Genomic DNA, 13,620 nt, shown 5'->3' on the forward strand with positions numbered 1-13,620 from the left:
TTTTTGGGGAGCGGGGCGGGGACGGGACTTGGGCAGGCTGTACCTTTGCCTCTTCCTTTCAGGCTAAAGGCCTTGCACCTGGAAGAAAATTATCTTCTGAAACATTAAATGCTGGTTAGAAAAGCAAATGCAGAAAAGGAGCTGCGAGTTACAGCGAGCCTCCCCTGATGCATCCCCCCCCAGGTTCAGAGACCTCCTCACCCGAGCAGTGAGCCTGATAGCAGAGGTGCCCTTTTAGCACTTTCTCAGGTGGGTCTTACCCTTGCTTGTCAGGCCTTTGCCTTCAAAGGTTCCGAGGATCACAAAACCCAAAGCACTGCTGTGACACCAGCTGTAGCCAGCAGTATTTACCTGCAGCCCTTGGGCCTTTTCCCCGCATCACTGATGCCTGCATGGACAAGCAGCAACAGATAGTCCAAGGGCAAGATAAGCTTTTGCAGCCTCTCCACAACATCCTGAATCCGAGCACCTGGCAAGAAACAAGGCTCCTGAGGTTCTAAATCAGGTTGGCAGAAGGTGCCTCTATCCTGCACCAGGGGAGTCTCCTATCACTGCCACTTCTCTCCTCTTCTTGGTGCAGGTACTTGGTTCATGCTTCTCAGCTGCAGCTGATGCCTACCCTGATAGATCTTGTTTCTCCTTGTCTGTTCCCAGGTAATTGCAGATCTACACGTGGAGATCAGCTACAGACCTGAGACCTACCAGCAGCACAACAGGAAGGCAAGACATACAGTTTAAGATGCTATTGGTCTGTTAATGGGATAACACCAATGGCTATTTCTGAATGTCTGCTACTATTTTTTATTGCATCTTAGGTTGTCACTAGATTTATACAAAAAAATACCACTAACACTTTATTTGGGCCATTTCTTGCACTGCTGCACTGGCAAATCGAGTCCCACTGCTCACCTCTAGTTGAGCTCAGCTCATGATGACAAAAAACCTCGTTACGGGCGGGCCTTAGTGAATGTAATGCTGTAGTGCCTTTCACTGGGAACAGAGGGGTTTTTCTGTAAAGAGAAGAGGCCATGTGTACTGAGATTTAAGGAGGCTGAAAATAAACACCTAAGTGGGAAACTTTAATCTACACGCCAAAAGCAACCTATCTTGTCTCACAAGGAGAGAGACAGCATGAGGTAGTCTTACCCAATCGCTATGTACAGCCTGGATGTTTTATCTAATTATAAGATGCAAGATTTTACCTTTGCTGACGCAGTACCACTGAAAAACTTTTGGAGCCCTAAGCCCTGACTGCTCAGGAAGGAAAAGTTGTCAGCACTATGAAAGTACAGAAATAAGCAATCCAGTGTAAAATCATACTGTTCAAGGTTGGGCTTTTATTTAAGGCAAAATATAATCACAGCTTTAATATTCATAATATAGATATACACAGAGTTGTTCTGACACAATGAAGCTTAGTATTATCACGGCTTTTAAAAAGCTAAAAAATCTAGTTTCTATAATAATTTGCAATACAAAACTAATACAATAAACACATTCTGAAAGATCACAGTGTTTAAAACATTAGAAGAGCAGGGGTCCTGCTTTTAAACAATAAGGTGCAATTCTAAAGAATCAAATCAGTCTTGATTCTAAGGGTCTCTTATATTATGGCTGTGAATGGCTATCACACTGAGAAACCAACCTAAAGTGCGGCATGTACTCAAGAAATGTTGAGTATATATTCAATATATTGGAATATATTGAATAATCAAGTGTCACCAACACAAGCTAGACATGAAATGATGCTGTTTAAGTTCCCTGTACTTTTTATTTGTATTGGCATTCATCTATATTGTGGGAAAATGGGTATAAAACTGCTACCAAATAGGGCCCTACATATGCAAACACCTGTGCTTTCCTCTTACTAGATGAACAACCCTTACTAATTCCATGGGACTCATGTAAAGGAAAGTTTGTAGGCTTGGGGGCCAGAATGATGCAGTTTTGCCCCTATTTCACGCATGTGGAAGGACCTATCCTTGCATGCCTGAAATCAAGTGGAGATTCACAACTGAGATCAGCAGGTGGCATATGAGTCCCTTAAAATGGGCACAGAAGGCCAAATCAGTGGTGAAATCAGACCACTGTTAGATGAAAACTTTCATGTGTGGTCATGGTAAGGAAGACAGAAGCAGAGTTAGATTTCTGGTCATACAGCTTTCTCTTCTATATGTAGTAGAAATAAATTCTTGAATAGGATTTGTTTTCACTATGGGATATAATTGACATCAGGAGTTCTACATAAAATTTTCTGGGCAGTATGTATGTGCTCATGCAGTGCTGTTGCCGAATATCACTGTATTATAAAGTATCTTTTATTCAAATACCATTATACCACTAGGCAGAATGAGTTTTTAATTAATTTTCTGTCATTCTAGTTGGTATTGCTGTACTTGACCTAAATGCCTCCGCTTTCTCTTTGAGTCATGCAAGGAACGAAGTCAAGGGACTCTCTTGTAAGTATTAAAAATAAATATGGACTTATGTATTTTCAAGCAGATTGCTATTTATAAATTGACTTTTTTCTGGGCATGATGTAGGATTTTAAATATACAGGGTACAGGACCAGCAGTAACATCAATGACAGTACTAATTAGTCAGGAGGTTTAACTCACAGGCCTAGGTCAAGAAATTGGTGCATGTTGGCTTGTTGGATCTACTTTTTTAAACTGCCTAAGCATCAATAGCGTACATCACTTCCATCAAATGACTGGAGTAGGCAGTAGGTTCAGCTACAGGCAACTCCTTCACAGGCAGACTCTTTTCAGCATGTAATGACTTTGCTATAATGGCAATGAAGCACTGTTCAAAGCAGCTAAAAAACCTGTGCAGTTCACACAGTACCACTGTCTGTGCAATGACGTGAACTGTGCTCTTCTCTTGGAAAATGACTATTCACATCCCTAAATTGCTGTATCGTTTTTTGGGCCCTGAGCATTTTTCGCTTATGGCTTTGAAGTATGTTGTTCCCTCAGTAATGTGATTTTTGGTCATTTTCTTATTTCTTTTCAATTTAGCTTTCTGCTGCTTACTTCTTAGTCCAGGACATTTATATAAACTGAAAAGCTTTCATAGAGCAATCATCTAAGCTGTGCTGTTAGCCAGCAATTGCTCATCAGTGTAGTTCTTCATAGGAAGATTACTCTTTAAAATCTACAGGGCAATTCTTATTCCTACAGATTAGAATATGCACCCCTGCCAGTGAATATACAAGATATGTAGAACATTACCGCACCTGAGATTTACCTAGCTGACCTCAGAGGTACACTCTGTCCATGGGTCTTACAGGTCCAAGTAACAAGGATATATTCTCAAAATGCATGCATATGCTAAAATAGGTCACTGATTGCATAAAACATGCAATGTGTTGGCAGATGCTGTTAACTGTACATGCAGATAACGATGTAAGAATAAAAATCCGATTGCTTATGAAAGTTTCCATTTGCACATGTTGTACCTGTATGTTTCTCAGTATATCAGATACTTACGCTTCAGTGTTTTTTTCCACAGCATTTTAAAAGCTAATCAGTATTCTTATCATACTCTCTACATGTCCATGTAATTATTATTAGAACATTAATGTGGCATTACTTAATTTCACAGAGCAGCAAAAAGGGTGACCACTTTACTTGCACTTGTTTGTGCATATTTCCCAGAACTATTTAAATGTGTATTTTGGGATGTGTAGACATTCCACTGGGTTTTGACTGTTTTCATACAATTGAGATACTAGGGAAGTGAACATGCTCCTTGGAAAGTCTCTGTTGTATTTAATGATGTAAAACATCAGTGGCGGTTGCTAGATAGTATAATGATTTTTCCTTGGCAGGTGGGAAATGGCAGAGCCAGTGAGAAGAGACCACCTGGGAGTGTAAAATAATGTAATGCAAGTAAGTGGAACATCCCTCAAGCAAAATTAATCAATCTTATTTTCAAGAACAAAAGACCTGGGCTGCTGCTTCAGCCTTCTGAAGTTATTCATAGGTTGGGAAATAAAGGCAGGGAAACTGAAGAAAACAACAATGCAAACAGAGCAGAAATTGAAAGCAGAGGCACAAAATGAATATGTTATCATACTGAGAAGTTGTGAGTAGCAGGAAAAGATAAATTTGTTAGAACTGTACTATTGATGAAACTTGTTGCATCTGGCTCTATAAATCCTGAAATCACTAAATCTGGACATCACAGATCTAGATTCCCTCAAAATTATTCCACAACAGTAATCTATGGATGACCTACCAAAAGTCATGAAAAGTATATAGCTCCTTAAACTGATTTGTAGTCTACAGCTTTACTCACAAACAGAACCACACAAACAGAGATACATCACAAATAAGCACCAATACCCACAGAATGCATCCTCTTTAACAGCATAATCAGAAATACTAGTATATCACTTAAATTCCTATTGCCTACACTTAATAAACTAAACATGGTCAAGAAACTAATGTGCAAACGTGATGTAGGAACTTGTGTTTTACACTTTGAAAGAGGCTTCTCGAGTTTCCAGTAACACTGTCTTTTGTCACAGCACCATGGCAGAATCTGTACAGGAATACACTTTTTCAGTCTATCAGGGCCCAATTCGGGAGCATGAGGAGAGAGCATCCTGCTGACAATGTCTAATAAAGGTTGCATGATCGACTTCTCAAAGCAGTAAGGAGGGAACACAAAGGACCTTATGTTTTTTATTGCACTGAAAAGTGCTGGCGGCTCTGCTCAGGTTGCTTTCCTGTCAATGTCTTAAAAACAAAGGTTGCAATAGCATGTATGTAACAGCATATATAGTACAAAGGAAAAAAAGCAGGTAGACAATTAGGAGCAAGAGGATTGAAAAAAACCTGCTCATTTAATGATTGCATTTTCAGACGAGCCCTGGGGTATATTTACACTGTGTTCAGCAGCTGCGAGTACAGCATGTCTAGTAGCCGCCGTAAACCAGGTACGTCAGGTGAGAAAAGTCATGAAGCTCTAAGGATGAGCTCAAACTGCCATGTCTGATGAAAGAGATGAATAATTATGTTCCAAGATTTTTACAAGTTGTATCCCATGAGACTGGATATTTATGTTACTGTAACTGATCTTAATTAAACAAAGTTTGCATGCTGCCCTTGACAAAGTCAGTGCTGAACTTGCATGACTTACAGAGATGTTTGACCCCTAGATTTTGAAAACTGGGTGGTTGCATGGGTTTTCTCATTGCTGAATGGACTAACTCTTACCCAAGTAACTATTTTCTTTCTCAAATGAAGTCAAACACATGGCTTCCTATACGGAGCAGGGTTGCAGGTACAGAAGATTTGTTTGGCGTGTGCTGTTGTAACACAACACAGAGCAGATCAGAGTCTCATCTGAATGTAAATCAGAAGGAATTTTTTCTACAAAGAGACACAGAGGGGAAACCACTAGAAAACTGGCACTAAGTTCTTAATGTATACTTCCTGCCATTTATGAAGAATTACATTAAAAGATAAATGGAAGCATGACCATTGGAAGTTAAGCTTAATAAAATGGAGTGATTTCAGGTACTGCTATTATGGTAAATTTTAACATATATGTGGTATATGTTACAGTATCAGTATTAATGACTTGGTCAGGATCTAAGTTACTGTGCTGATTTATTGTGCTCTAGGTTTACTGAGGCTTTGGCAAAAATTTTCTTCTTCAAGCATCTCCTGAGAAATAACTAACTGGAAGCAATTAAATGTTGTGGCCCACTGATAATTAAAAAGTAGGCACTAGGTACAAAATCAAAAGGTCATGATTACTATTCTGATACATGTAGATTCTGTTAAGGCTTAAGTCTGGAGTTGGTTGTGTTTTTTGAGGGTGTAGTTATCGAAACGCTAGACGTTTTTATGTTTGTATCTATCTTTACATAAAAGGATTGGCAATACATGTAGATAGCAACAGCTTGAGTCTAGATCATGGCAAAAGCTAGTTCTCTGTCTTACAATAAGATAGAATACAGTTACGGTAGCTATCGAAATGCTATGGCACAAATGTTGTTACTTACATGTTTTAGATGAGTGACATTACCCTACAATAAAAATTGAGACTGAAAAGCTATTTACCACAGGGAAAAAGTGGATAGGCCCTGTTTTACCTTCCTTAAGCATTTCTTTAAAAAGATTCCGGTTATGAAATATATGAGCCACATGCATTACAGGAAGCAACTAGATAAAAATCCTAATGCACTTACAATCTCCACTACTCACAATTGACTTTGATCTAACAGGAGCACTTCAGCCTGCCTGGGCAGAGCACACACACACATCTCCATTGACTTTTTGATTTAGCCTCACATGTATACCTCCCCGTGAAATACATCCTCCTATGTGTACACATCTCACTGCTCAGAGTAACAAAGTGACATTAATGGCTTTCTTAGAAGACCTTTTATCCCACAAATAGTAAACACATAGCAACTGTACATTGAATTTTAACATTTCCATTCACCAAAAAATCCCTAAATTCTTGACAAACTGATACAGAACTGCATTGCTTTATTCACTAATGAAATATGATTACTTCTATGTTTAACTAATTAATTAGAACTGCACAGTGCAAGACAAAATAGAAGTCCTAATCTGCAGCTCATAATAATGCAAGCCATCTCATTAAAATAAGTGGCAAGATTAGGAATGGGATTACTCCATTAAAATGTGGAAGGATTGTCAGACCTGGCTCCAATTTACAGTCTGATCAAGGCCTACTGAAATGAAATGGGAACTTTAATCCATTAGGCATTAAAAATAAAGGAATTGTAATCTCCTCCAGCTAAGAATGCAGGAAGAGAGACTGCATTGTTTGGCAGTGCATGTACGACAACTTTTTCACCCTAACTTCAACTTTTGACATACTGGTCTTCCCAATCTGTCTTTAAAGGTAACTGCATTACATTATTCCCATCAAAATAAATAAATAAATATTCAATATATTTTAAATACGGATATTGATTCTATAGGTTTTTAGTACAAATCTATGTTAGCATTTTCTTTAGCTTTCAAGTACCATGTCATATATATAATACATATAAAACAGCACATAATTGCAACCTTAAGTGCTAGTGCAACTAGTGTTGAGCAACCCATTTATTTCTATAGCTGCAAATCATTTGGGCATAGACATTATTTTGTTAACCAGGAAAAGAAGCAAATTTGAGATTTGTTATCAAGGGGGTTTTTAAGATCGGCATGCCACGCAAGGTTTGCATTCAGTTTGCAGGGTTTGTAGTGAACAATTCATCAAGGAAAACAGACTTTCTGTTTACTAAAATATGTACGTTATTGATCAAGAATGCTGTTGTAAGTAATTAATTTTTAAAGGAAGCTTTTGTATCACTGAACAGTACTTATCCAGTAATGCTGTACCATGAAGAAAGCATCTGCCTGCTGTATCTTTGCTATAGAACTTTTCAATGCAAGTCTTCAATGGCTCCACTTCCCTGTGACAGGGAAAGTATTGACAAGAAGTGACACAGTTACAGTGATCAGTAAGGAGACCAGCTCCTCACAACAGACTGAGCTCTGAAAGCAAGGGTCAAATTCAGTTCTCATTTGCACACATAAAACCCCACTAGCTGAAATGAATCTGTGAAACTGGAGGCTGAATATATAGCTATCTACATAAACATCATTATACGCACATGAAGACGAAAGAGCTCCAGGATACAGATATTTCTAATACATGTTACCAGAACTAGTAGACGTGGTTTAGGTAAAAAATCCCAGATTTTGCCCTTGCAAATGCAGTGTAGTGACATGTCTACGACACCCTCTCCAGTAAGTGCATTGCTGCATGAAGTTTTCTGCAGGTCTCTTTTTAAAACCTACTGGATGCATCACTGTTTCTTCTTTGCACGTCCCTGTAATTCTAGCTTGCCTTTTTTTTTCTCCTGTGCAACCACCAAATTAAAAGTTTGAGAATGCCCCTTTCTCTCTCACTTGAGTAATTAGATTTTGCTTCTTATTACAGCTAAATATCTACTACATCAGATTCAATCACTTCCCCCCCCCCTTTTTTTTTACTGACCTATTTTTTTTGACCACACACTTCCCTCCCAAAGCCCCAGTGTAGTTTCTTTTTCACCTGACTCCCAGCTATGTTAAGGCTAGCATTAGTGGTACCACTGGCTTGTTTTGTAAATAGCCTGTCTCGACAAATAAGTGAAACTGCAGGTGTCCTCTCCCATCGCCACCAGGATGTGGCCCTGGAGAATGTTATTCTCTAGACAAAGACACTGAAGAGAGGAAACTCAGCTTGGTTGGGTTGCAGCAAGTCAGTCAGGAAACACACAGTTCCTGAGAAACCTTCATACAGACTATATACACTTTCTAATGCCCGGGAACCAGCCTTAAATTCTTCTGTAAATAAGAACTCTGCAAACCTAGGAGAAAAACAAAAAAAAAAAAAGTTTGTTATTATTTGATGTCCCTCTAAGTCACCTTACTTGTTGCTTGACAGCATCATTTTAACAACATTCAGTGATTAAAAAAGTAGGATGTTCATTATTTAATCTTATCTGCAAATTTTACACTATCCAATTTCCACACGAAACAGATCTAGAAGAGACAAACCTTTGCAATCTGTATGTGCGCTATGCTGGTCTAAGAGCTATAAACTTCTTCTGATTTCTGTAAGACATCATTAAACACATACTTGTAAATAACTTTTCTCGATTGTTATTTCAGCAGGATGCAAGCGGTGTTCACATTGATGCAACAAATTCTGTAATGCTGAAATAACTACACAAACAAGATGTTCTCACTTCCAAGCAGACGGCTGAAAATAAGTCACCCTAATTACTATATTACTTCCCCTCATTAGTCTATGCTGTCAGTAACAAACATTGAATACCGTAAGTTGCAGAAATATAATTAAAGATAATTGCAGCACTGTGACAGAATTTTCAGTGGACCATACTTGCTTGCATCAGGACAAAATGGAATTAGCCCCACTAGCTAAGCTGAACAGCACAATGCCAAACTGGATATGGGAATGATAAATTAAAAAACTGTAAAGTAACAGCAAAGCAGTTCCTATACTTATTTTCCACTTCTAGTAGTAAGAGATAGCGTTAAATGTTCTGAAAATCATAAAAAATCACATTTTACTCTGCTCCTGGACACAGATACACAACTTGGCTGCTTTCTGACCTCACGTCAGGATGAGACCTGGATGCATGCCACTGCTACCCACCCACCCCAGTTCCCTCCAAAGGAGCACAGGCTCTCAGGAAGGGAGGGAGGGAACCCCAGGAGAACCTGATGCTTCTCCTGCCGCAGGCAGCCTGGAGGCAGGACTGCAGGGCTCCCCGCAGAGTGAGCCTGCCCCACAACTCGTAAGTAGAATTGAACCTGAGGCTTAAACATTCAGGTTACACCTAAGGGTGGCAATCAAAGACTGCACAGCTTTATAAATGTTCCTGAAACTTTGCAGTATGACCCTGAATCCAGAAAGGTAGGAATTCTAACCTTTGTGCCCTGTATATGTATTTTGAGTTTCCAGTGAGCCTATAGAGCAGCAGGAACACATAAGCACTACCAGCCACTCCATGACATATTCCAGGTCCCTTCTTCAACAGGCCTTTCTGCCAAGTTAGCTCTCCACAGCGGATACAAGTGTCCAGATATTGAGGCTTCTTGGAAACCAGGTAAGCTTTGGCAAACAGGTATGCAATGCCTAGGAAAATAGCATGAGATTGTCTTTTGTAATAAGTAGGCCAAGGGTTTTGTAGAACACATGAGAAAATAAAGATTAATACACTTAAAAACTGCAGTCTCATGCTCTGCACTTGTCAAGGTTAAATATCTATTTGCTACATATGGAGGGGAGAGTATCTGGTATGCTAAAAAGTGTATGAGCATATGTTAAGATGTACTTATCCCGCCCATGTGACACAACCACTTTCAATCTTTTCAATGAATTACTGAATTTCAGGGTTTACTTCAACATTCCCAGTCTTCTAACAATTTAGAACAGTAGTCACATTTTTGCCTTTAATACAGTAAACTCTTAGCGCTATCTTCTATTGGTTTCAAATCCCCATACACCTCACCTACTTACACTGACACAAGGATGGGCAAGACAATTTCTTACACTGGCAAGAGATAATTTTTTACCAAATGAGAAAAAGAAACTTGCTTTTTTTTTTAGTTTTTTTTTAAGTGGAGCCCATGCTGCTTTATTCTAGTTATAAATAGCTACACATACTAACTTCTCTTAAGAAAAACCCAACCACCAACCAACCAATTTGGCTTATTTTCAGAGAGGATTCGAATAAATTAACCATAATTTTTTACAGAGCATTGCACAGCTCAGTTCATGGTAACCTTCAAAGAATGAATATGACACATAACCAAATCAAGCGTCTACGGAAATGCTTAGAACAGCTCACTTGTGGTCTGAATATGATATACACTGAAGTAGCTGACAAGTGTTCTTGTAAGCTACATGTGTGTTGTTACCCAAAACCAGTGATGGGATACAGATCTTCTGGGGAAGAATTACACCAATTAATGAATTTGCATATCTCTAAATGTCCCCTGAAGTAACTTCTTAATGTGCTTTGGGATTTTGTCACTTTGGCCCAGTCTCACTGTGTATGTCTCCACTAAGTTAAACCCAAGTCAAAAACCACTCTTAGGATTCCGAAGTTCTTAGGAACTCCATCACTAGGCCAGCTATGCTGTAGAAGTAATTTTTTTCCTCTTAAAAATGAAAGAAGTTTGTTAAATAAAAGCTGGTTTTACTTCAGTTCATTAGAGTGTGGGAGCAAGAAGTCTGTTCCTTAACCATATCAACAAAAAGATAATGCACCAGCAGAAAGCCCATTTAAGGGATATTAATGATAATGTACTTTTTAAAATTTAAATAGAACACCTTTAAAAGCAATGCATCAATGTTCATTGACATTCTTTAATAAAAGTAACGTCTTTTGTAACCTTCCAGGTTCATATTAGCAGGTCAATATGACTAGTTGGCAATAAAATTTTGCCTGGGTGTAAAAAAGCTATTTCAATATACAGCATTACTTGCCAAAATTGCTAAAGTGTAGGATTAGATTCTGAACTGACATACATCAGACTTACCTCATCAACCCAAACTAAGAATTGATTCTTTTTATCTCTGAGAAGCAGTTTTATATGGGTGACCTTGAGAAAAAAGGCCTCTTGCTAGTACAAACTCCCCTTCACATTAAAATACTTTGGTCAAATTTACGCCTTATCCATGTAGCAAGTGCAGCTTAAACTTTGATTCTGATGAGGGGGGAAAAAGCCATTCTGAAGGCCTTCCCAGAACTCACTGATGTGTCTGTATCTATGTTCTTTTACACACTATTTCTGTGTCTAGCCATACGCCGTCTTTAGACTCAGCTGAACCAGTCTTTGAGGTCTGATCATGAAAGGGAGCAAGAGCAGAAAACACACAGTTCAGGATCACCAGAATTCTTTCAGCTGTGATCACCTATGCTTTTAAGGCAGAAAATACACCTATTTTTCCAGCTGCTTCAGCAATAACTGAAACACTCTTAACTGGAAAAAAAGCCTGAATAGTTTCCTTGCATCTCATAAAATGCCAAAATTGGTCAAATTTAACCTGGATTATCTTCTACATGGAATCACCTAATGTGGAAAAGCAATGTGATTAGCATTTGGCTATTCATAGCATCAATGGAAAAAGAACCTGGAGCTCCATGACACCAGTGTACAAGTTCATTCTCCCGCTCAATTGTCTCTCCCAGCTCAGGAGGCCAGTTGCTGTTCTGTTCTTGGTCCATAAGAAAATCAACACTCTGCCACACAAGCTCCTGATCTGCTGGCTGCAGGTACTCATAATAGGAAAGTAACATCTGAAGGATTGATGAAAGCCCATGAGCTGCACCTGTAAAGAATAGAAACAGTCAAATTAGAGGGTAGGTTTAGGTCCTACCTCCACCTCACAGCAACTTTCCCTTGGGGCTGATTTTCTTGTCAAGTGCATGGCTCTTTCATCTTCTTTATGCATACTACAGTAGTGCTTGGAATAAAAGCTTTCTAGGCGCACAATATGATTTGTTACTACTTCTTCCATTTCCAGTTCTCCTGCCTATGCAAAAATAGGTATGAATTTTTTCGCTCTCACTCTGATAGGACTGAAACTCCATGCACGAAGTTAAATTGAACCTAAACTGAATACTATTTCAAGACACTATTCTTCTTGACAAACTACTCAATCTGGACCATTATTCTGAAGTCTTTGTTGAACTCAAATTGAAACTGGACCATAAATGGTATTCACAGTTACTGACTGACAGTATCAGTCAGCTAAAACCTATATTTCAGTGCAAGAATTGTCTGCCAGATCTGTGGAGCAGCACCACGCATTGACTTCTCCCTCTGCTCCCCTGCCAGAGAACTCACTAAGCTCTCAAATCAATCTCACACTTTCTGCAGTGTGATATTGTGCCTTGAGGACCCCACTACGGACGTGCTCAATGATCTTTCACCACTGCTTCAGATGAGCTCCAACTAAGCTGCTCAGGATGTGTAGGAGCTGACCATATGCTTCAGTTGCACTACTACAGCCAAAAATGCTCTGCAAGTCCCTGCGTGGCAACTGGAGCTTACAGATAACATCCCCTGAAAGCTCTCTCTGGTAACCTTCTGCACATAGGCATGATCACCACACCTCTCACTGCCTCCATCTGGCAAGGGCATATTTACCATTAAAGGAAGCTGTTGCCTGCTGCTCCCCTGGTGTGGCACAGGCACCCCAGCCTTCCCCAGTGCTAGGCAGCATCAGTCCTTCCTTCCAGCTCCTTAGTCCCAGTTAGCAGTTTTAAGAGGTTAGATGGTCCCAACTCAGTCAGGAGAAATCCCACACTGTAGTTTTTATGTATTTTGTTTCTGAAGCATCTACTGGCTCAGCATCTACACACAGCATCACTTTCAAAGTAGTCAGTGTGTTTTACTCACCAAGGTACTCTGTGCCATAGTAGGAATACATGAGCGGGAACGGTTTTCGCTTCTTCACTGCATACTGCTTTCCTGATTCTAGTATGGCCAGGCAAATTGATTTTATTTGTGCTGGGGTCAGCACCTAAACAGAAACATCAAACCAAACATCAAGCCCATTATAATAATTTTATTTTTTAGACATTTTACAGGACTCTGCTTTTTTGCTGGTTCACAAGACAAAGCACTGCCTTTAATCTTATGAGCATGCCATCACTATCATTATTAAGAGTTCCTTACATAAAACAGTAAATTTACATAATGTTTCTCAAAAACAGAGTTTCATCCTGTCTCAGGAAAGCAAATGTCACATCTTTAGCTGCACAGGTAAAGAGGCTCACTGAAGAGGCTGAAGAGGCTCACTCAGAGCTCCTGCCTCTCCTTCCCAGAGATCCATCAGTCTGGCAGAAGCTGACAACAAGCACCAGGCAAACTACAGAACAACAGCCTCCAGACTAGAGGAAGAGACATTAGGAGAAGATAGTGGAAAAGAGACCTAGAGAAGAAGTAAATGTTACAGGCTTTGTTGGAACAGATTTTTCTGCAGACAAAAAAAAGGGCGTAAGGAAGAGGGTACTAAATTTTATTGAAAATCACTACTACATATGTAGGTTCAGAA

General features: G+C 39.3%; 1 protein-coding gene across 1 annotated transcript in view; it reads right to left on the minus strand.

Annotated features, from left to right (window-relative positions):
* Positions 1 to 1,317: 1,317 nt before the first annotated feature.
* LANCL3 (LanC like 3) overlaps positions 1,318 to 13,620 on the minus strand; it is a 38,623-nt gene continuing 26,320 nt past the window's right edge. The window contains exons 2-5 of the mRNA XM_030477351.1: positions 12,963 to 13,086; positions 11,692 to 11,889; positions 9,480 to 9,687; positions 1,318 to 8,392 (exon numbers count right to left, since the gene is read on the minus strand). Of these exons, the coding sequence (XP_030333211.1) occupies positions 8,233 to 8,392; positions 9,480 to 9,687; positions 11,692 to 11,889; positions 12,963 to 13,086 (690 nt within the window). The 3' untranslated portion in view covers positions 1,318 to 8,232. The remainder of the gene's footprint in view (positions 8,393 to 9,479; positions 9,688 to 11,691; positions 11,890 to 12,962; positions 13,087 to 13,620) is intronic.

This window comes from Strigops habroptila, chromosome 2 (genome assembly GCF_004027225.2).
Source record: "Strigops habroptila isolate Jane chromosome 2, bStrHab1.2.pri, whole genome shotgun sequence".
NCBI classification, from domain to species: domain Eukaryota; kingdom Metazoa; phylum Chordata; class Aves; order Psittaciformes; family Psittacidae; genus Strigops; species Strigops habroptila.